The 24667-nt window shown below is 46.9% G+C and overlaps 1 protein-coding gene across 1 annotated transcript; it reads left to right on the top strand.

Annotated features, from left to right (window-relative positions):
• The first annotated feature begins 1420 nt into the window (after nucleotides 1-1420).
• Nucleotides 1421-22745, top strand: n6amt1 (N-6 adenine-specific DNA methyltransferase 1). Its single transcript, XM_039743460.1, has 8 exons — nucleotides 1421-1488; nucleotides 1763-1842; nucleotides 3594-3728; nucleotides 5249-5335; nucleotides 9483-9573; nucleotides 12584-12667; nucleotides 21667-21808; nucleotides 22128-22745. The coding sequence occupies exons 3-8, from the start codon at nucleotides 3601-3603 to the stop codon at nucleotides 22232-22234; spliced, it is 639 nt and encodes a 212-aa protein (XP_039599394.1). The 5' UTR covers nucleotides 1421-1488; nucleotides 1763-1842; nucleotides 3594-3600; the 3' UTR covers nucleotides 22235-22745.
• Nucleotides 22746-24667: the final 1922 nt, after the last annotated feature.

Raw genomic sequence — 24667 nt, forward strand, 5'->3', positions numbered from 1 at the left:
GAAATGCACTATATAATCAATAGATAGATAGATAGATAGATATGAAAGGCGCTATATGACAGATTGATACGAAAGGCTCTGTTTAATAGATATATAGACTGACGGATGACAGCCACAATAGAAAAGGTGGATATGAAAGACGCTACATGACAGACAGATCGATAATTAGATATCACACTCACTATGTAACAGACCAGTTCATACCTACAGGGCCGTGAAGAAGTATTTATTTGCCCAGTCCCGATTTCCCCTCCTCGATCGTTTCTAACCTCTAAACAAATGCCGCAGCACACAAAGGACACCCTGAGTAAACACAATGCACGTTTTATTTTTGTTTTTAAACAATCAGTTGATTAATTAAAGGTAACCAAAAGCTCACCAACACCTACACCACCCAAGTGAAAAGGTAATTTTGCCCAAACCAGACCTTAACACCCGGGTGTGTCTCCCATAGCAGCAGCAACTGCAATCGAACGCTTCCACTAACAGGCGGTCCGTCCTTGGCATCACATTTGTGGAGACATTTCGGCCGAGTCTTTTCTGTATAATTATTTTATTTTCGCCACACTGGAGGGTATTTGACGATAAAAGAGAATTTAAGAAACCTTTGGGACACAAATGGAGAACTCACTGACAATGAGAAGATAATAACAAATGAATTCAGTTACGTCGCTCATGTTTTTAGAATGGATGACACGAGTGGAATACCTCATGACTAAGTAAAACGATCTCTGACACACGTGCATATATTTTTCTTTTCCCCCTCTCGAGTTTTTGTGAAGCTTTAATTTCTCCTTGTGGACAAATAAATGATCAATTTAACTATCTGTCTTGTGAGTCCTGCTTGATGGAAGTCTCCCCCGTTTCACTATAAAGCTCACGTTCTCTTATTTTTGCTTGACCTTCCACCAGTTACGGTTCCTCGGATTCTTGTGTGTCGCCTTATTTCTGAGCTCCTCGCCTTTCTTGTGCCGCCTCGTGTGCCCCAGTATGGCTCTTGTATGTTCTGTAAAGCTGCCTATGCTTAATAAAAATAAATAAATAAAGGAACAGATCTGCAGTTCTGAACAACAGGTATCGCCGCAGTGTGCTGGTCGGCCATCCCGTCCGGGCTGCTTTCCTAAGTTTTGACCTCCTGATATGCCGCGGGGACCGGCTACCAGGTAAACGGAACAAAAAACGTTAAACAACGAACAGATGAGGCAACACATTCATCAACTACCTTCTGTAGTCGGTCATTCTGTGTGCGCTTTCTTTAGACGCAGCATAAAATGAATTACGGTAATTTACATGGCAATCATAAAGAAAGAAGCACACAGAACTGCGACAGAGCGCTGACAGTCGCAGGCTTCTGACAGAATAAGTGTTGATGCATTATGGGAAATGTAGTTTTCCAATGAAGCCGAGTGACGAGAAGCGAAGCGGAAGACCGGTTCGTTAAGAACTACAGTACCCAACAGCATCTGCGGCTTTTTTCCGCCCACACGGGTAAGTTCACGCAGAGCGCTACTGTTCTATTGTGTTTAATCTGTTCGTTTGAATCAAATTCATTTAAATGACTTATGCAACGGACACGATAGCGTTGTGTCTTTTTCAAATGTTACACTCCTCAGTATTTTTTTAATTTAAATAAAATGTAGGCCTTTAAAAATGTGTACTTGCTCGTGCTGCGTCCACTTGTCTTGCGCACTCTGCGATTATTTTCTATTTGTTTGTTTTTCTCTTTCCGTTTGACACCTCCGTGCTGACCACCGAACTGAAGACTTGGCTCCGCAGTTCCCGTGTAGTGGAAGATTCTCGAGGATACGCAGCAAATCAAGAGGCTCGGCAACGTGCAGACAGGTGGGCAAGAAAACTTGTGATGTGTGGGGCTTCATTGTAAATTGGGGGGTTTGGGGGCAACAGAGTGTGCGAGAAAGCTCCCCTTCTATTAAACCTTTGGGCAGCCTGATTTGAACGTATTGTCCTCGATCGTGAAGCGTGTGAGGTGCAGCCCTCAAATAATTGATTTCTGTGATCCCTGAACGTATTAAGCCATTCACTGATTATTATAAATGATTCACAACGTGTGCCATCATAAAGACCGCTGCGAGGCCAAAAATAATGCAATGAGTCGGGACAGGCGGGTTAAAGGGAACTCAAAGCCAAGGTGAGTGGCGCCGTAATTTAGAGGCTGTGAATGTCAAACATCCCGACGTAAAATCGGAAAAGAGAATAAACAGCGAGCCGAGATTGCGAAAAGCGACAGCAAGACCCGATAAAAAATAATTTTATGATGAGTACAAAATATTAAATGAAAGAATGAAAAGAAATCGTTAAACTGCTTTGTTTTAGATTATTTGAGAATAACATAACGTCTATAAAATAACCGTGTCGTTTAATCCAGCTGCGGGTTGGAAGGAGCGCCAGTCCCCGGCAGGGTTCACGCATGCGCACTCGAATCCACATCTGACCTGACGCCAGTGGCGCGACCCTCGCTTTGTGTCCGCTTACAGATCTCTTCTCACCAGCCCTCTCTGTTTGCCCGCCCACCATGCAAGCCACCGGACGTACGCCACCCAGTTTACTGCCCATTTGCCTTCTAGTTCATTGGACATTGTCACCCTCTTGTGGACACCGAACGACATTACACACAGATATGCAGGATGGATAGATATGTGGGTAGACAGAAGTCTTCTCACTTTAAATATATAGAGATAATGTAACATCCATAAAAGAACAATCCAAGTGAAGGTAGTATGGAGCACCTGACCACTCACGTGAAATTCTGGGGTGGGGCTGTAGGGACGGGCTTTACATTTCACGTCCATTGGGAAGTGCGTGGAAGTTGGCGTACACTGCGTTTTACACATTTCTGTGCGCCCGCCTACGTTTTAGTGTGAATTCTACACATGTCGCTGTCATACGTGAGGCGCCAGGACTTTTGTTAAAGTTGGCAAACAAGTGTGATGCCAATCGGCTGATCCTTCCCTTTTAATGGCAATCTGTGGATATCTAAGCCTGGGGTGGGGTGGGGTGGGGTGGCGGTTGTTAACTGGGAGCTGATGCCCCCAGTCTCTAGCTGCCTGTTGGTGGGGGGTACACAATCTCACTGACATGACCTCAGTATCTCCAGTACCAAAGACCAAACACCCCCTTCCTCACCATGATGGAAGGTGGGAATGGCCATAGTAGAGTGTTATACATGAGGCCCAGTGCCACCATGCCACCCATAACCGTCAAGCTATTCTTCCACAACAGCGTTCAGTGACATAAGATGGCGGGTGTGGGGGGGGGGTCATTTGGATTTATCTGGCATGTCCCTCTAAATCGAGAGCAGTGTGTGCCAACATGTCGTTAACTGAGCACGAGAGACGTTGTTATTATTGGGTGATCGAATTGAGGAGCAACGCAAAGCCAAGACGGGTAATCTCGGTCGTGATCTCGTTCTTCTCTTCACCGAGACAGCACGTAGACCTGAGGATCATCTCCTCTTTGTAGCGTCCCACGTGGTCCGGTCTCGATCGGTGGCTAGCGTGTCGGTGCCAGTAACTGTCCCCACATGGTCTCGTTTAACAAAACTGTGTAACTCGTTTGTCCCTCTGGTTTTCTAGGACGGGGATGTTTCCCACCCCGATCTACTCTCATGCTGGCTGTGGAGCTTTTACCGATGTCTACGACCCTGCCGAGGACACCTTCCTTCTGATGGACACCCTGGAACAGGACGCGGAAGATCTACTTAACATCAAGTAGGTCCAGCGTCGGGTTTTGGGGACCCCTAAAGAGCCATTGGGTTGCGTTAGGCGGATGGACGGGTTTCCTTAGTTATGTTAGAATGTACGTTTATCGTGGTCAGGCGGTGGAACGACAATCTCGAAACTGAGCGGGTCGTCCCTTTTATTTATCGCGAGATGAAATTAACGGAGCCACATTGGTCTGTCTAATTCCCCCGCCACCCCCAGTTTGGGGTCTCTCATCAACTTTATGACGATATGTGTGCTGGGCCTTGTAAGATGACGGCCGGTTGGGGCGGGGCCAGGTCTCCTCTGCACTGTGAGGGAAAACGACCGTTGGCGGTGGCCCCGCCCCCCATTTTGGCAGGTTATCACATACTGTCAATCAAGCCTTCAGAGGAGGAACCCAGTGACACACACACATAGGTGGGTGGGGGGGGTCGTTAGTTCAGTCATAACCCCCACAATTTAAATTTGAAATGGAATATTCTAATTATTTCCTGCCCCTCTAACTACAGGCTACTTTCAGTTTACACGAAGGGCAAACGCTTCCAAGCCGTTCGCATGCACAGAGCGGCACAGGGAAACGGGGAATTTGTAATCGACGTTCAGTGCACGAATAAACAAAGATTACAAAGGTACATTTTAATGACGGTAATCGATCCTCGTTCGATATTTTGAAGAAAACATCACGAAGGTGTCGCCCATTTTTCTGACCGCCCGTTATGGAAATCCTGCACTGCTCGACGTCGCTCATCAAGAGGAGTGCCAGTGATTTCCTCTGCGATCCTCTTTGTTAGTTGGGTGCAGGACGTGTGCTTGGCTTTGAAGACGTCCCCACAGGGGGGAAAAAAAAAACATGAGACTGTCACCACGGAATGTCACCGTGACGCGCCTTCCAAAAAAAAAAAAACATACGTCCAATTCACCGCCATCGATTGCTAAAGGGCTCCGCCATGTTCACACCACACCTTTTTCGATTTTTCCGATGTACAACCTACGGCACAAAAAAAAAATAAATAAAAATGTTTCAAGTGTAGCAATGTTACTGATGGGATGTGACTCTGCTTGCCATGCCCTCCTCGTGAGGGGCCTGTAAGTCCTGTACATCACTGGCTTCCCAAACGGGTACTTTAGTCAGAACTGGTCGACTGGTCTCATCGCAAAGGTGGGCAGAGAAAAGTTCACGCCAACGTCTTGAAGTGCGGCCTTATTGTCACCCACTGGGAGTTCCGTACCCTCGACCGTCCAGAGTGGATCCTCGAAACGCAGAACAGCACGTTATGTTTGTATCTGTGGATCCCTGATTTGGACGCCCAGAGTGTGCTAAGAGGTGGGCACTGGTGGGTATGCCTGGCCCCGCCACCACTGACTCTCCTCCACAATCAGCCCAGTTTTTTTTTTTTTTACATCTTCTGCCAGCTGCACCCGCTGGGTTGTTTCCGCTTTTCCGCGTGTGATCGGTGGGTGGCACCGACTTTGTGTGTCTTTGTGTTTCACTTGCCATGTTTTTTTTCCTTCCTTCTTTCTTCCAGTCCTGCCATCTGTTTGGAGGTTGGCTCCGGCTCTGGAGTCGTCTCTGCTTTTCTGGCCTCCGTGATTGGACCTCAGGCAGCCTATTTGTGAGTATTTTACATTTCGGGTTCCACTGCTGTAGTGCCGCTCCTCAAGGCGCAAGTAACTGACACTGAGGGGTGTGCCATTGATGTTAGAAACGCTGAGTTGTCGAACGGCGCAGCTCATGGCATAAATAGGGGAGAAATACAGTTGAGTGCCGGACGGTTCCGTCCACCTCTGTTAAAGTCTTTCAAACTCCATATTTCACAATTCCACACCAACACATCTTCGTCTTAGCATACATTCCCTCGGGGAATTCCATTTAGGTATCTCCTTTATGTCCAAAAGTGGTCATGTTGCACTAATAGCTAAGAGGCGGATGTGGTGCTCTCTCAACCAATGCTTGGCATGGTGGTGCTGGACCGGTATGCCGTTGTATTATAACATTTATCATCAGGATAACGTGCCCTGCACAAATTGTTCAGAAGGGCTCTGAAGAACATGAGGAGAAGTTCAAGGGGTCCCCCTGGCCTCCGCATTCCCCAGATCTTAATCCATTTCAGCATCTGTTGGACGAGCGGAGTCCACCTGATAGATGACCACCAGTTAAAGAGGATCTGCTGCAAATGTCCTTGGGCCTGAAACCACAGGACACCTTCAGGGGTCTCGGCAGGTCCGTGGCCGGATTAGCAACAGCGTATTGGGCAGGTCGGTCACAACGGTTTGGGTCATCGGTTTGTGTCTTATTTTTGGCCAGTGTTGGTTTTGTCAACCGTACTGAGAAGACGCGCAAGTCGGAATGTCATTGTGTGTCCTTCACGCGACTGCCGAGCTGACATGACACGGTGGCCCAGGGATTTAACTTCGAGAGGTTTACTGATTTCGGCAGTGTCCGTCACGTCCTTGGTGACTCTTCTTATGAAGTCAGTAGATGGATTGGAAGGGCATGGGGGCTTTGTGCGGTCACTGGAAAGGGGGGGTGGCACTCAGCAAAAGGATGAAGGTCCAAGTCTTGAGGGTCCTGGTGCCCCCTGTTTGTGAGACATGGACGCTATCCAGTGTCCTGAGATGAAGACTGGACTCCTTCATGTGTGTCTCTTCAGAGAATCCTTGGGCACCGCCAGTTTGACTTTGTGTTGCTCACGGGGTCCTGAATGACGCCATGTGGAGAGATTACCCGAGGGTGAGCCGGCTTATTGTTGAGGACCTGAGAGGCTGTGCCAGGCCAAGGGGGACACCCACATAACACCTGACTGAGGCAGATTAGAGGGGTCGCATGTCTACCTGGGGGGGTTTGCCAACTGGGATCCCAAGTGGTGGGGGTGGCAACACGTATATAGAAATTTGTATTCTTAAAAACTGGTCATTTGCACGTATTCGAAAATATTATACTCATGTGAGACAAGAAGATATTTCACTAAGCATTAAGATGTCAGAGTTAGGATCACAAAGACTGGCGCCCACATATTCTTGACTAGCTGTGTTGGCCCTTCCTGTAAAATGCCTGGGCTCCTAGAAACTCTGGATTCTGTCACTTCAATCAATCAATCAATCGTCTCCATTGTCTATCAGCGGTTAAGTGAGTTTGTCTTTCCTCGGCGGTTTCACTTCGGTGACAGAGTCGTTTCTTTCAGCTTCATGCCATAGCCTGGTACTTCTTTCTTCTTCCGACTCATGAAGTTGGGGTCGCCTTGCCAGCTCTTTGAGCTTCATGATGTGGCCTCGTACTTCCGGGCCGGACAGACAGACACACACACTTCCATGTGTAGACGTTTTATTTTATGCTAGCTGTGTAAGCCTGTGCTGTAAAAAGCCCGGGCTCCTAGAAAAACGTGGATTCTAGCACTTCAATCAATCAATCGCATCACTTGTCTATCAGCGGCTAAATGAGTTTCTCTCCTCGGAGGTTTCATTTTCCCGATGTGTTCGCCTCCGTTGTCTATCAACAACAAAGCAAGTTTCTCTCTCCTCGGAGGTTTCGTTTTCCCGATGTGCTCACTTTGCTTGTCTATCAGCGGCTAAGCGAGTTTCTCTCTCCTCGGAGGTTTCGTTTTCCCGATGTGCTTACCCCCCTTGTCTATCAGCGGCTAAGCGAGTTTCTCTCCTCGGAAGTTTCGTTTTCCCGATGTGCTCACCTCGCTTGTCTATCAGCGGCTAAGCGAGTTTCTCTCTCCTCGGAAGTTTCGTTTTCCCGATGTGCTTACCCCCCTTGTCTATCAGCGGCTAAGCGAGTTTCTTTCTCCTCGGAGGTTTCGTTTTCCCGATGTGCTCACTTTGCTTGTCTATCAATGGCTAAGCGAGTTTCTCTCCTCGGAGATTTCGTTTTCCTGATGTGCTCACTTTGCTTGTCTATCAGCGGCTAAGCGAGTTTCTTTCTCCTCGGAGGTTTCGTTTTCCCGATGTGCTCACTTTGCTTGTCTATCAATGGCTAAGTGAGTTTCTCTCCTCGGAGGTTTCGTTTTCCCGATGTGCTTACCCCTTGTCTATCAGCGGCTAAGCGAGTTTCTCTCCTCGGAAGTTTCGTTTTCCCGATGTGCTCACCTCGCTTGTCTATCAGCGGCTAAGCGAGTTTCTCTCTCCTCGGAAGTTTCGTTTTCCCGATGTGCTTACCCCCCTTGTCTATCAGTTTTCTTTCTCCTCGGAGGTTTCGTTTTCCCGATGTGCTCACTTTGCTTGTCTATCAATGGCTAAGCGAGTTTCTCTCCTCGGAGATTTCGTTTTCCTGATGTGCTCACCTTGCTTGTCTATCAGCGGCTAAGCGAGTTTCTCTCTCCTCGGAAGTTTCGTTTTCCCGATGTGCTTACCCCCCTTGTCTATCAGCGGCTAAGCGAGTTTCTTTCTCCTCGGAGGTTTCGTTTTCCCGATGTGCTCACTTTGCTTGTCTATCAATGGCTAAGCGAGTTTCTCTCCTCTGAGGTTTCGTTTTCCCGATGTGTTCGCCTCCGTTGTCTATCAACAACAAAGCAAGTTTCTCTCTCCTCGGAGGTTTCGTTTTCCCGATGTGTTCACCTCCGTTGTCTATCAACAAAGCGAGTTTCTCTCCTCGGAGGTTTCGTTTTCCTGATGTGCTCACTTTGCTTGTCTATCAGCGGCTAAGCGAGTTTCTTTCTCCTCGGAGGTTTCGTTTTCCCGATGTGCTCACCTCGCTTGTCTATCAATGGCTAAGTGAGTTTCTCTCCTCGGAGGTTTCGTTTTCCCGATGTGCTCACATCGCTTGTCTATCAGCGGCTAAGCGAGTTTCTCTTTTCTTGGCGATTTCACTTTGCCATTAGAGTCGCTTTCATTGAGCTTTATTGCTGCAGCCTCGGACTTCCAGGCCGGACAGACAGACACACATTTCCGCACATAGATGTTTTTATAGGAGATTATTTTGTATGAGCCAGAGAACCGCAGTCTTTCATAGGTCAAAGGTCAGAAGTGCTAAAGAGCCGAAGAACGGGCCTCTCGCTTCGAGAAGGGAGTGTGAACTCTTTGCTTGTTAGTCATGGCAGTGAGCCCCGAGATAGTAGGAGGGGAGAGAGAATAGCCCCTTATCAAACAAATAAGATGGACGGAGGGGGTCTGACACCCCCCCAGCTAAGAATTATTGGAGGACTTAATTAGAGGCAGGACTGGAGCAGTGGAATGCTGGGAGTTGGATGACGGAGACAATTGGTTGAAATGATTAAGGTGCCCATTGCCCAGGTGTGGGGCTCATAATTCTATGGTTGAGTTGTTGCTGTCTGTTCAGAGTCTCCGAGTGCCTTCATTGGAGATCAGGGTGCCCGCGTCATCCTGCATCAGCACTCGCTGTACCAGTGCAGGCTCCCCAACCTGCCCAGACACTTAAAGGTCCCTCCTCATGGCCATGCTGGTTTTCATTCAAGACACAGACATGATAGGTTGACACAAAAGTCTAAACAGGTACAAGTAGCGAGTGAGTTATGTGACAAATAACATTCCATCCCAAGATTTTAGAGGGGGTTGCCCTGAAGTGACCCTCTGTCTTCACGAATAAGCACGTTGAGGAAAAAACGGAGTGGATCTGCTCAGGTCTGTTCTGATTCTCTGCTAAGCAGGCCGAGGTCCTGCATGGGTGGGTGGGTGTGTGTGGGGCCTTCTCTACGCAGGTAGGTCCCCTGCTTTTCTTTGCAGCGTGTTGAGGCTGTCGGCTCAGAGCTTTAACCAGACTGGTCCACACTGACGCTCCTCTTTGTTTTTCGTGTTTTTTAGCTGCACTGACATCAATCCCGCGGCTGCTGCCTGCACGAAGGAGACGGCCCGCTGCAATGACGTCAGCATTCAGCCTGTGATCACCGACCTGGTGGGTGTGCAGCGCCTTTGATTTGGTGCCTCTTTTCACTTCTTAAGCTGTCAAACTGCCCCCTCTAGTGGACACGCTGGTGTACTGCCAGCTGCTTAAAGGGAATGCGCAGCATTTTTTCAGTCCATTTTTCCCCCCCAAAGTGTCATTCACGTCTTACGTTCACATACCCCAGTAAACCTGCGTCTTAACGGGAAGCGGAATTTAATCCTGAAAAATTACATTTGTAATTAAATGAAGTTTTAATGATGGCTACCAATGAGCCACCAGAAAAAAAAAAGGCCTTAAACTTTACCATTCACTTGCACAGCTGAGAATGATCCAGCATGTTGGTTCACACCTGAGGTTGGCACACGTGTAGCGTGTAATAAAAGTAAATGTATATAACTGTAAATATAAGCAATATAAATGCTATAAATACACTGCTGAACAAAATGAAAGGACCACTTTGAAAACCCATCAGATCGCAATGGGGATAAAAATCCTGCAGGCTGTCTCTACTGCTATGGACTGGTATGGTGATGGAAATGAAAATTGATCAACCACCAGAGAGACACCCCTAAAATCAGCCATCATCCAACCTGCTATATCCCAACTACAGGGTCACGTGGGGGTCTGCTGGGGTCTGCCGGAGTCAATCCCAGCCAATTCAGGGTGCAGGGCAGGGCGCCAGCTCACCGTAGGGCAGACACACACACACACCAATGCACCCAACCTGCATGTCTTTAGACTCTGGGAGGAACACACAAACTCCACACAAGGTGAACCCGGGAAGTGAACCTGGGTCTCTTAACCGCGAGGCAACAGCGCTACCCACTGTGCCACCGTGCCGCCAACCCCGACAATCAAAGTGAACAAAATGATGCAGTGACAGGCAGGCAGGCGAGTCCATTTTGCCCACTCCAAATCGTCCTCAGTAGTTTGTATGCCAGTGAGATGCCCAATGGTGTCCTGAGGGATCTCCTCCCAGATCTGGACCCACTGAGTTGTCGGCTGGACCCAAAAATAATGTCCCACCCAGAGGTGTTCTACTGGATTGAGGTCAGGCGAGTGAGCGGGGTTAGTCAATGGTATCAAGTCCTTCATCCTCTCGCCACATGAGGCCAACTGGGCATTGCCATGCACCAGGAGGAACCCAGGAGCCACTGCACCAGCATAGGGTCTGACAAGGGGTTCAAGAATTTCATCCCGATACCTAATGGCAGTCAAGGTGCCCACCATTGTCTAACCTGTAGAGGTCTGTGCGTCCCTCCATGGATATGCCATCACCGACCCCCCCCACCAAACTGGTCATGCTGAACGATGTCACAGGCAGCATAACGTTCTCCACAGCTTCTCCAGACCCTTTCTCGTCTGTCACATGTGCTCGGGGTGTATCTGCTCTCAACTGTGAAAAGCACAGGGTGCTCACCGGTGATGGACCTGCCAGTTCTGGTACTCTATAGCAAATGCCAATCGAGCTCCACGGTGCCCACTAGAGAATGTCAGGCCCCCCTCATGAAGTCTGTTTCTGATTGTTTGCTCAGAGACATTCACACCAGTGTTCTGCCTGCCTGCCCACTGGAGGTCATTCTGTAGGCTCTGCTGGCTCATCCTGGTCCTCTTTAGCCAGATAGCGGTGGGTCCTGCTGATGGGTTAAGGACCTTCTACGAGGGGTCCTGTCCAGCTGTCCTGTCTCCTGGAATCTCCTCCATGCCCTTGAGATTGTGCTGGGAGACACAGCAAACCTTCTGGCAATGCCATGTGGTATTGGTGTGCCATCCTGGAGAAGCTGGAGTACCTGTGCCAGCTCTGTAGGGTCCGGGTATGGCCTTATGCTACCAGTAGTGACAATGACCTTAGCCAAACATAAAACAAGTGACAAAACGGACGAGAAAAACAGGAAAAAGTCAGTGGCCTCCCTCCACCTGTTAACCCATTCATTCCTGTTTTGGGGTCGTCTCTCTCAGTGTTGCCCCCCTCGTGCACCAAAGCAGCTGAAACTGGTGAACAAGCCCCTCTGCTACTACACTGAGCAGATCAACAGCCCACCAGTACTCTCATTCAATGGGGGTCCTTTCATTGTTCTGAGCAGTTGATATTCTTGATTTCTGTGTCGTCCCACCATTTTTAATAAACTCCAGTTGCCTCCCCTGCTCCCTCTCCATATATGGCCCCCTAACCCCCCCCCCGTGTCCAGCGATGTTAAAACTTGATTTTTCAGGTTGATTCTAAAGTTACTAAACAATCAGACAAATGAGCGGACGTCGCCAGACCTTCAGACTGAGGTGAGCCAGTAGTCACGGCATTTAGAGACGGGGGCCGTCACAAGGGGGCTACACGTGCAGAATAGACACCGTGTGACCAAAACGTGTATATGGACCCCCTTCTGTTACTTACGGTTTGCGCTGTACAAGACAATAATCGGCTCTCCCAGGGATTGTCTGAGCCCGTTGTGGACGGTGACCGCGTGCGGCTGGAAGTGACATCTGCGATCGAACAGTTGTAGGGGCATCGGTGGGTGTGGCAGCGGACCACCAGTAAGCGTCAGCCGTGAAAGGTGACCGCACGGGAAGAAGCAAAAACGGGCGTCGGATCACGAAAAGAAGTGAAGTTGAGACACGGCGACAGGAGAGCAGACGGGAGGGCCACCACGCAAGGGTCCGAATGCTAGTTTTAGCCTGGCGAGATTTTTGACGCATTTTGCAAAGCTTTCTGTCACTTTGTCAGTTACGGAGTGCAGACTGACGGGGAAAACGGCAAACGTACCCACTTTCTGAAGGCGCCGTCTGTAGAAATTCATTACCAATGCCAGTCAAAAATTGCTGCACGTGGCCACACCCCCCCAAGACCACACTATAATGGCCAAAACATTGCTAAACAAAAGTGTGGAGTGAATGCAGCGGTTCACTACCCAGCATGCTCAGGGGCGTGTATGGAAACACAGAACAGGCTGACAGCTGGAAGGGGCGGGGTGTCACGTAACACGGTGTTTGATGTGACATTCTGAGCCATTGGGTGTCATTGCAGGTGCAGGCGCTGCTGCCAAGGCTGTTGGAGAAAGTGGACATCCTCCTCTTCAATCCCCCCTACGTGGTGACCCCGTCGGAGGAGGTAAGGGACGATTAGTATTTCAAAGAAGAGGCGTGAACTGAAGGAAAAAGAAAAAGGGTCGGACGTCGCTTGTCTGCATATCGACCTTCGGCTCGCGTCCCTCACTTCGGTTTTTGACTCGACGCCCCTCGTCCGCCCTGTAGACTTCAAATGGCGCCAATTCAAATAGACCTCCCAGCAGCCCCGGCCCTGTCACGTTATTGGTCAGATATGAAGGGGGCCGGGGAGGGAGATTAATCAGGTGGGCTCTTTAAAGAGATGTCTACGAGACGCCCCCGGCGTTGGATGGGGGAGCGTCATCAGGGTCTTCTTATTACCGCGCGGTGTGTTGTCTGGTACAAATCGTGTAAATCGATTCGCTTCCGATGACAATACATGAATCAATTTCACTTCTTGATCAATGAATCCGTGTGAATTCAGAAATGAAATGTTCATATGAAGAAAAGTTCAAGATTTCACCAACAGGTGGCGCTAGTAACGGATAGAAATATTAAAGGAAGAGTTCAAATATCGATTACAAAATTAAACAGAGCCAAGGCTAAAAATTTGAAAATACACCTATATAAAAAATAATAAGTAATAATAATTCTTTGCATTTATATAGCGATTTTCTCACCACTTGAAGCGCTCAGCAATTGCAGGTTAAGGGCCCAACAGAGCAGAGTCCCTTTTGGTATTTACGGAAGTCTGATTTTATCATCGGTACAAAACCCGACTTTTACGTGAGTATATACGGTAGTTTGAAGCCCAATCTCTCATGTGGCGTCTTATCAAAGTATGTATAATAATAATTTCCGTATGCTAATCAATCTCATGCATATGCAATCCCGATTCTTTTCTATGTATTGCGCCCACGTGACCACACGGTAATACCCAAACTTTTCCGGGGCAACGTTGGCACTGATTTTTGTATCTCGCCCCCTCATAACATCTTTCTCATAAGAGCTTCCCTTATCTATGATGGAGCGTTCAATTAGAAGAAAATATGAAACTGGTTCTAAATTTAAAAGTCATTGAAGTGGCAAAAAAAAAATTGGAAACTGCGCTGCTGCAACAAAATTCAATGTGTCTGAGAAACTGGTGCGAGATTGGAGGAGGCAAGACAATTTTGTTTTTTTTTTTTAACATCAAGTGTCGTATTTTTTGAAGGAGAGTATAAGTTAAGATCGACTTCTACACAAGCATATATACTTTATAAACAGTGGGAAGTCTCCGAGACTTGGCGGCCTTCTGACAAAACGCAGTAAGGAGATTGTAGGTTCGCTTCCCGGTTCCGCCCTGTTTTGGAGAGTGATTTGAGGAGTGAGAGAAGCGTTATATAAATGTAATCAATTATCATTTTTATTATTTAAAGGCCACACATTAAGAATACGAAAGGGGAAAGTCGAGTCCTAGAGAGCTCTACCAAGACAACCCAGCGGTGCCCCCAAGTCACGCCAAATCCTCACGATACCATCTTCGGACAGTGTGTTTCTTCGTGTCCCCCGTGAGTGCAACAACTTCACACCCTTGAGGTCAATGGGAACTTTTAAAAATGCCTGCTGCCCATTTTAGACCGAAGTCTGCAGGTAGTAAGTAGTTGAGATGAGCAGGTCGATGAAGGTCCGAGTCTGTTTGGTGGAGGTTTTTGATTGGAGCCCTTGTGCCGTTTCTTTGACTCTATCACACGACAAAAGTCAAAGTTCACCGTGGATGAATGAAAATCCAAGTGCGGCCTTCTAGTAGATGAAGTGACCTCAAGTGTGTCTCTGTGTTAATCCGGTTAAGCCTGAACGTCTCTCGGGTTAGGCTCTTATGATCTCATTTTTATGCTGTTGTGAGACTGGACGCTGTATAGCCCCCGACCCGGCAAAGACTCCCACTGAGACACGTGTAAAAACACAAAGGGCTTTTATTTTTCTTCACCTGTAGGGCACATCTTCCCAGTGAACCCCACAGGCACAACACCGTCCAAATAAGCACTTCAAATAAACCACAACACTCCTGTTTGACACCACTACTCCTCCATGCCAACCATGTCCTCTTCCTACCGATTCTAGCTCCTGAGTGGTGGCTGCCGGCCCTTTTTATAGCCCACCTGGACGGGGTTGTAGAGTCATCCAGTCCGGCTCAGGGACCCGTGCAGCACCCCCTGGCGGCCACCCCAGAACCCAACAGGGCTGTGGAGAACTCCATCTCCCATGGAGCCCTGCGGGAGACTGAGGCACCACCGTCAGCCAGGGAGGCTGCCACCAAGCGTCCAGGGGAGGTACTGAGAAGCCCATGGTTGCTCCCCCAGAACATATGTCGAGGGGTGTCCCCACCGGGCATGGGACCCGGCTGCCCGCCACACTGTATTGAGGATGGCTTGTGTTCTGTTCTGTTCTGTGTATTGTGTTGTATTGACCCCCACTGCACGCCTAACCTACCTGGAAAGGGGTCTGTCTTTGAACTGCTTTTCCCGAGGTTTCTTCCACTTTTTTGGGGGAAATTTTTCCTTGTCATCTTAGAGAGGCTTTGGGCTGTTAAAGCCCATTGTGGCCCTCCTTGTGTGATTTTGGGCTACTATACAAAAATCAACTGTATTGTATTGTGCACCGTTCACACTCGAAATAGTATTCTGCTGCCTTCTAGTAGGTGGCGGAGTGGTGGCTCTGAGGCTAGGGATCTGCGCTGCCAATTGGAAGGTTGCCGGTTTGAATCCCGTAAATGTCAAAAGGGACTCTGCTCTGTTGGGCCCTTAACCTGCAACGTCTCTCAGGTTTGTAATTCTATATAAATACGGTTAACCCCGAACGTCTCTCAGGTCCGTAATTCTATATAAATACGGTTAACCCCAAACGTCTCTCAGGTTCGGCTCTTATAATCTAATGTGTAACGTTAACACTTGAAACCGTATTCTGCTGCCTTCTAGTAGATGAACTGACGCCAAGTGTCTCCCCAGTGTGTAATTCTATATAAATACGGTTAACCCCGAACGTCTCTCCAGTTTGTAATTCTATATAAATAGGATTAACCCCGAACGTCTCTCAGGTTTGTAATTCTATATAAATATGGTTAACCCCGAACGTCTCTCAGGTTCATCTCTTATAATCTAATGTGTAACGTTAACACTCGAAACCGTATTCTGCTGCCTTCTAGTAGATGATGTGACCCCAAGCGTCTTCCCAGTGTGTAATTCTATATAAATACGGTTAACTCCAAACGTCTCTCAGGTTTGTAATTCTATATAAATACGGTTAACCCCGAACGTCTCTCCAGTTTGTAATTCTATATAAATAGGATTAACCCCGAACGTCTCTCAGGTTCATCTCTTATAATCTAATGTGTAACGTTAACACTCGAAACCGTATTCTGCTGCCTTCTAGTAGATGATGTGACCCCAAGCGTCTCCCCAGTGTGTAATTCTATATAAATATGGTTAACCCCGAACGTCTCTCCAGTTTCTAATTCTATATAAATACGATTAACCCCGAACGTCTCTCAGGTTTGTAATTCTATATAAATACGGTTAACCCCGAACGTCTCTCAGGTTCATCTCTTATAATCTAATGTGTAACGTTAACACTCAAAACCGTATTCTGCTGCCTTCTAGTAGATGAACTGACGCCAAGTGTCTCCCCAGTGTGTAATTCTATATAAATACGGTTAACCCCGAACGTCTCTCCAGTTTGTAATTCTATATAAATATGGTTAACCCCGAACGTCTCTCAGGTTCATCTCTTATAATCTAATGTGTAACGTTAACACTCAAAACCGTATTCTGCTGCCTTCTAGTAGATGAACTGAAGCCAAGTGTCTCCCCAGTGTGTAATTCTATATAAATACGGTTAACCCCGAATGTCTCTCAGGTTAGGTTCCAGCGTACAGCATTAATAACTTCAACTGACAAATCATGGCGGGACTGCGATGCACCAGAAGGAAACATAACGAGGCTTCCCAGAGCTACAAACCTTCAGTTTTATAGAATCTGAGCTTCAGACAAACATCAAAGAGTCGAAAGGTGCTTTGGCCAATGCGATCCTAAAAGTGGAGCGGAGACGTCCCGCCGTCTTGAGGTTTGGCACGTCGGAGGTCGGGGACTTTGAGAGGGACGCTCGCGTGATGCTGACTCAGGCACTTTGTAATTGAGATGTGGTTTAGGGAAGTAAAGCAGGCCATCTGTTTCTAATACCTGCGGGGGCTTCTGCACAATTAACAGTTTACGATCACACTGTGCACGTTTAATGAGATACACGTTTACAGAGAGAATGATGGGAGCTCGGTGTATTGGATATTGAAGGAACAAAAGCTGAAAAAGCACATTTGGTTGGTTTCAGACTGGCACGGCTTGTCATTCCATGCGAGATATTGACGATGCGCTTCAGCCCCTTTTTTTTTAATTTTATTTTATTAAATACTCCAACAGTTGGGTTTGTGAATACCTGGCCAGGTGGTCAAGCTGATAGATCCACAGCTGGCAATGCACAGTACAAGTCCTGCAGTCTCCACTGTAGGGCGCTGCAAAGACTCTTGGGAATTGTAGTTTTAGGTGTGATGCGGAGGTACCTCCTCTCAAAGTGGAATGGCACCTTCTAAGGACCCCCCACCTCCTCAGTCAGACGAAGAGCAGGCCCCTTTGTACACTATTCTTTTGTCATATTTTCGATCCTTCTCTTCCACCTTCCCTTCTTTATTTCATTTTGGATGCGATCCGATATTTTGTGTGAACTTTACAGAGATCTGTCTTCACTTTGACATTCGGCATTAACCCCTGAGTGTGACTCGGGCTCAGAATTCTGCGTAAATAGCTGTGTGAAGCCCAAGTCGGGACTCTGGGTGGGATGTAATGATCTGCTTTGGGGCGTTAAGCCTGACTGATGTTCAGGACAATCGTTAGTTAATAGAGAAGAGTCTCTTACTGTACAGTTTATTACAAGCACCGTATAGAGAGTAGAGTCGGGGCAGAGGAGAGTAACATGGAGCTGCACACACCGTGATGGGAGGAGACATGGCGTCCTGCACATCAGCACCCCCAAAACACCCCACCAATAGTGAAGTGTGGAGGTGGGAACATCATGGCGGGGGGCTGCTTTCCAGCATATGGTACTGGCAGACGTCATATAATTAATGGAAGGAGGAATGGAGAAATGTAGCGGGGCATTCTTGATCAGAATCTGCTGCCATCTACCAGGATGATGATGAAGAAGATGAAACGGTGGGACATTTTAGCAAGACACCCAGCCAAGGAAATTCTCAGTTGGTGTCAGAGAATAAAGAAGATGCTAGAACGGCCCAGTCAGTCAGTCAGTCAGTCAATCAGCCGACTTGAATGTAATCAAAAAATCAATGGAAAAAAACTGAAGATCAGAGTTCATAGAAGAGGCCACCAGAACCTTCAAGATTTATGGGCCGCAATCCCACCTGAGCGATGCAGGCGACTCGTTTCTCCACACAGGGAGGCGTCTTGAAGCTTTCATTACCAACACAGGCTTTTCTACTAAGGATTCAATACACGTCAGTAAGCGTATTCGTCACTCGGGCTCAGTAGAGGAAGGGGTCACAATCCCAGCTGACCAATGCAGGCGGCATACAGGAGGCGTCTTGAAGCTCTCATTACCAACAAAGGCTTTCAATACATTTCAGTAAGCGTGTTCGATACGTATGCTCAGTGTCATTCCATTATCCAACCCGCTATATCCTAACTACAGGGGCACGGGGGTCTGCTGGAGCCAATCCCAGCCAACACAAGGTGCACGGCAGGAAACAAACCCCAGGCAGGGTGCCAGCCCACCACAGGGCGCACACACTAGGGACAATTTAGTATCGCCAATGCACCTAACCTGCATGTCTTTGGACTGTGGGAGGAAACCCACGCAGACACGGGGAGAACAAGCAAACTCCACGCAGGGAGGCTCCAGAAAGCGAGCCCTAACTGCGAGGCAGCAGCGCTACCCACTGTGCCACCGTGCCGCCCTCCAATTTATTACACATAACTTAATTTACGGACTTGCGTGTTTTGATTTCTTTGTATGTGTGGATCACATGGGTTGTTACCGCCATCTGCTGAAAATCTCATGTCAGTAGCCCACTTAGAAATATACTTACTGAGAAACACGTTTGACGCGTTTGGAAAGCAACGCACTGCGATGTTGGGCTGTGCATTGGTGACACGAATGTCACACGAAGGACGTGTGTGCCAAATCTGCATCAGTACAGCGGCAGACACTCGACAGACGTATTCGTGTTGACATTCTGCCGTTTCTGTTACACATTCTATAAGACTAGCTGTGTAAGCCCGGTCTCCTCGAAACTATTGAAATCGTCAGAATAAAAAATTGAAATGCGGACTCGGAGGTTTCGTTTTCCCGATGTGCTCGACCCCCCTCATCTGTCAGCAGCTAAGCGAGTTTCTCTTTGGTCTGCAGTTTCGTTTTCCCGATGTGCTCACCTCGCTTGTCTATCAGCAGCTAAGCGAGTTTCTCTTTGGTCTGCAGTTTCGTTTTCCCGATGTGCTCCACTTGCTTGTCTAGCAGCGGCTAAGCGAGTTTCTTTCTCCTCGGAGGTTTCGTTTTCCCGATGTGTTCGCCTCGCTTGTGTATTAATGGCTAAGCGAGTTTCTCTTTTCTTGGTGGTTTCACTTTGCCGATGGAGTCACTTTCTTTCAGCTTCATGCCATAGCCTCGCACTTCTTTCTTCTTCCAACTTGGCCTCGTACTTCCGGGCTGGACAGACAGACAGCCACACTTCCACATGTAGATGTTTAAATAGAAGATGGTTCTCGTAGAAACAAGTTCAACGTTTGGCTCAGTTTTCCAGGGGTAAATGTTAAGGGGGCCACAGAGTCTTTTCCTGTTGTCAGAAAACCCCACAGGTTGATCAGGCGTCTCGCCATCCAACTGCTTTTGTATATTCGACTTAAGGTCAGATTCAAAAAAGGCGACACGTTTTTTTACAATCTTCCAAAACTGAATGGTACTTCGTGCTGACCAAGGCATCGGAAAATTCTTGTAAAACATTAATTTGATTCACTTGGACATCTCATTGTTTGAGGTTTCAATTAAGAACGACAGGAAATCCAGGGAACATTTGTTAAGTTTAAATACAAATTCAACATCACCCTTGAAAAGACTGAGCCCCTTTTACTTTCTCATATGGAGTAAAAGTATTGTAATCGTCCAGAAATTCGATATCGAGATTTTGATGAATCTCGACGTTTTGGACCTCCCCGAGTCAGATTTACTTTCTCGTAGGGAAAGTATTGTAATCGTCCAGAAATTCAACCTCGAGATTTTGATGAATTCCCCGAGTTTGAAAATACCATTTTTGGAAATGTGTGTGTGTGTGTAAACACGATAACTTCAGTACACTTTAACTTCGGTCAACTAAATTTTGCATACAAGTATTAGGTACGCTAACCGGAAGTGGTACTTGTTTTTTTATTCATGTAGTGTTAGATTTATTCAACTTTACTTTTATAATAATCGTTTGATATATTATTAATTTAATTTGATTTGTTGTTGATGGTTCTTTAATGTCTCTCTATTATAATTAAAAAAATTTGGGGAGACAAGACTTTTTAATCCCGCGATGAGACTTTTTGGAAGCAAGTCCTGCGAGACGGTGACTTTAGCCATTAGATTCTTTCAAGTAAACGCCCAACGTACAACCATTTTCAAACAAGATCGCGGTCCTCTCACCTCTCATTGGTGTGAATGCTTTTGTCAGACACAGTTCCTGCACTTCCAGCTCTTATACATTTTAACATTTTCCTCACTTTAAGTTCCCAATTAAAGAAGACCTTTTATGTCCAAATCTTATTGAAGAATTACATCCCGAAGGGTTATCAACCGAAGAAGCGAGTACACGGGCAATCCTAGCACCGAGAAACGATGAAGTCGAATGAATTAACGTGAAAATTGTCGATTGGTAACACGGCAAATTGATTAAATGCGTATCAATAGACTACGCTGAAACGATGATGGTGGGGAAGATGAAAATATCAACTTACAATATGTACAACCGTTAACACCATCTGGTTGTCCACCGCACGAACGACTGTTGAAGAAGGACGTATCGGAATGTAATTGCGTAATTTATGTCTGAGTGATGGGCTATGCGCTAGGGCAAGATTAGTTGTATTTAAAATTTTAGCAGGCGACGAGAAAGGTAATGTAGTTCATCTAACATTAGACACCAAAGGAGATCTCGATATGCCAATCCTATGAAAATGTTTACAGTTTCCCGTTAGAATAGCTGTTGCTATGACAATTAACAAATCACAGGGACAAACATTCGAAAAAGTCGTTTAATTAGAGAGCAAGCAACGAAAGTCAATCACAGGCAGTAATACGTAAAGGAGAATACAAATGTAACACTTCACATGAAAATTAAAAATCTGTTTAAATTGTGCGAGCGGCAGAACTGCAAAGAGGCTTGCGCGTAGCATAGGCGGGGTTCGGCGAGTGAAGTGAAGCCCCCCTAGAACGTAGTATAAAACTATAATATCGTCTTGAGGTTTACTCCTCCGATATCCCCAACCATATCGGAGTACACGAGAACGTCGAGGGGAGAGAACTCGCGATTTGTGTCTTTACTCGAAGGTACAGGACATCAAGCGTAACACGTCAAGAGCTCCAATGGCCGGTCCAGAAAACGAGTTCCAAAATTTGCTTCGATAGGCGCTGGCTTCCCCTCAGACGGGGACCGTAGTGATGCTATTCAGCAATGAGGGACGTAGCACTTTTGTGAGGGTGAGTTTGCAAACGTAATTGTCGGACCTCGTACAGATTATCATTTATTTAGAATTCATAGTTGCGCTCTTGCAGGTTAAACTGGTAATATCTATCATTTTTAACAGGGTTTTCCTTATTGTATTTAACCATTTCCTTGCCTCCTCTTTTGTAAATTGTCCATTTCTCAGGGTAACACGTAGTCCTTCCAAACCCCCAGGAGATTCCCTGGATGCAGAGGACACGGTGAACGTCTGATCAGACTCGCATAATAACCGGGGCCTCTTCTGTCGCTTTCTTCTTCTTCAGGTCGGAAGCAGTGGCATTGAGGCATCTTGGGCTGGCGGCGAGAGGGGCAGGGAGGTGATGGACAGGCTGTTCCCAATCGTTCCAAAACTTCTGAGCCACCAGGGCTTCTTCTACCTTGTGACTGTGCATGAGAACAATCCAGGTAACCGTCTCCATTCCTACTACTCTACAGTTGTGGCCCAAAGTTTGGAGGATGGACGGACCCAAGTGTTGGTGTTCACCAAGTTTGTGTCAGATGTTTCTATGTAGTAGAATGACAAGCAGTTCAGAAGTCTCCCCGGCTTCTCTAATGGATGCCAATCTAACGACGTAAGCTCCTTGTCAATATGCTGACCTAAGAAATTTGACAAACGAGAGCAGACCATTCGGCCCGTCAAGCTCGTTTGTTGAGCTAATAGCGAAGCTGTCCCCAAATCTCTGCCATGATGGTGTTTAATGTTCTTTATCTCTCTGTTTTGCAGAGGAAATCATCGGTCTGCTGGGGAAATCCGGCTTGAGCGGCCGTGTGGCGCTGTCCCGACGAGCTGGAAGGGAGACGCTCTCCATTCTCCGATTCAACAAATCCTGACCGCGCTCCACCCTCGGAAGATTCTCGTTAAATGGCCAACCGCAAAGAGCCTTCGGTGACGTGGGGGTGACATTTAAATGTAAATCAGACCTACTGCAGACCTGCATTCCAACCACGCATGAGTCGCGGACTCCTCCAAGGACCGCTTTGAGCCCACCGTCACGGCCGCACCGAGGTGGACTGTAGCGCATTTGGTGTCGACGTGTGATCGGCGCTCGCACTTTGAGTTTGAGAGGTGGAGTAAGACGACGACGACGAGTGCAGCGGCCACCACACTTGAACGGTCATTTTGTGTGTTTGTGTGGGGCACGGAGGTCCCATCTCCCTCATTGATGTTGATGTGAATTGTTTGTGTATCCATTAGCAGAAAGCCTGAACTGAGTCGACCCCAAGCTAATAACCATTTTGTTGTTGTTTTTTTTTTTTGTTACAATTTGTCATTCCTTTCATGCAATTTATTTTGTCTGCAGTGTTACAAGTCCTTCTGAATAAACGCCTATTTTTCTATAAACGGGAGTTTGCCCTTTGTGTGCCTCCGATTTCACTTTTCTCAGGTTAATGCCAAGCGGGACGCCGCTACTTGGATGAGAGACCATCTAGGAAAAGCTTGGGATGCTGCTGGATGAGGTGTTGGGTGGGGGGGCTTACCCTGTGGTCTGTGTGTGGATCCCAATGTCCCAGTGGCGTAAAAAAAAAATGGCAAGGTCTCGACTTTCCCTGGTCAGTGAAGACCCCTGGGCATTCTTCATAAAGAGTAGAGCGATGTCACTCCATATCCTGGCTAAATAGCCCATCAAGATGCGATCATTATGCCCCCCCAATCATCCTCTGTGTCTAATTGGCTAACTCTTCCACCACCTAACAGCTGACGTAGGGGTGGATGCTGCACATTGGTGGTGGTTGATGTGTGTAGAGCACTTTGAGTCGTGAGAAAAGACCTCGATAAACAAAAATTATTATTAAATAATCCAAAAGAAGTTTACTTATCCAGTAACATCTCGTCCACTTTTTCGGGAGATTACAATAATTCAGAATTTCTCTGCTACCATCTTTGAATAAAACCATAATATCCTTACTGTGTAATGGCCGACCCCCTTACACAGACCGGCAGCTACATAACTAAGACCTGTGGCCTCCTAAAGACACCACCGAGCCGTAGCCCTACAAGTCGTCGACGATTAAACGGGCAATGCCAGTCAGCGTGTAAATAATATATTGAAGTGATAACAAATAGAGAGATAGATGTATATATTTATCTATCTTATAGTGCCTTTCACAGCTATCTATCTCTCTATCTATATCCATCCATCCATTATCCAACCCGCTATAACCTAGATATAGATATATGGCCCTATAGTTCTCTATATATCTATACTAATAAAAGGCAAAGCCCTCACTGACTCACTACTCACTCACTGACTCATCACCAATTCTCCAACTTCCCGTGTAGGTAGAAGGCTGAACTTTGGCAGGCTCATTCCTTACAGCTTACTTACAAAAGTTAGGCAGGTTTCATTTCGAAAATTCTACGCGTAACGGTCATAACGGTCGATAACGGTCGACAACGTCCGCCAAGTTGAACTTTCTTATTTACGGCCCCATCTTCACGAAATTTGGTAGGCGGCTTCACTACGCTAACCGAAACCGATGTACATACTTATTTCGATGGTATGACGCCACTGTCGGCCGCCATATTGAACTTTCCAACGTCACTAATTCTCCAACTTCCTGTGTAGGTAGAAGGCTGAAATTCGTCAGGCTCATTCCTTACAGCTTACTTACAAAAGTTAGGTTTCATTTTGAAATTCTACACGTGACGGTCATAACTGGAACCTATTTTTCTCCATATACTGTAATGGACGTTCGCTCGATGGTCGTGGGGGGCGGAGCTGCGTGTGACATCATCATCACGCCGCCCACGTAATCACGTGAACTGACTGTGACCGCAGTACGTAGAAAAGAAGGAAGAGCTCCCAAAGAGCGCTGAAGAGAAACGCCGAATACTTTATTCGCGAGATACAAGTTTAATGAGGAGACACGAGGTATAAACGAGACTTTGGATCACTTTGTAACGGAGTTCAAATTGCTGTAGCGAGAAACTTTTAAGTGCCGGGTCTTAGCTAACATTAAATAAAGCCGCGGACATCGCAACATCACACAAGAGAGCAGCTCACGTGAACTGACTGAACGCAGTACGAGTGATCACTTCCATGCATCAAACCTGTTCAGAAAACGCATTACACAATTGACAAGGTGATGGCTTTATATGTCGTTCGTTTATAAAACAGTGGAGAAGTTGTGTAAAGGCTGTTTCACAAAAAAACAGCGGAGCGTCTTATATGAGCAGGCAGTCGGCTAAAGAAGGGAATCAATAAATATCTATAATCGTAATAAACGAACAAAAAATAACATACAAGCTGCGGATTAAATAAA

This window comes from Polypterus senegalus, chromosome 2 (assembly GCF_016835505.1).
Source record: "Polypterus senegalus isolate Bchr_013 chromosome 2, ASM1683550v1, whole genome shotgun sequence".
Lineage (NCBI taxonomy): Eukaryota > Metazoa > Chordata > Cladistia > Polypteriformes > Polypteridae > Polypterus > Polypterus senegalus.

Excerpts from the sequence above, each read along its gene's own strand:
- n6amt1 (XM_039743460.1), top strand. The coding sequence starts at position 3,601 with ATGTTTCCCACCCCGATCTACTCTCATGCTGGCTGTGGAGCTTTTACC. Across the intron at positions 3,729-5,248 it reads GAAGATCTACTTAACATCAA|TCCTGCCATCTGTTTGGAGG; the intron begins GTAGGTCCAGCG and ends TCTTTCTTCCAG. Across the intron at positions 9,574-12,583 it reads AGCCTGTGATCACCGACCTG|GTGCAGGCGCTGCTGCCAAG; the intron begins GTGGGTGTGCAG and ends GTGTCATTGCAG.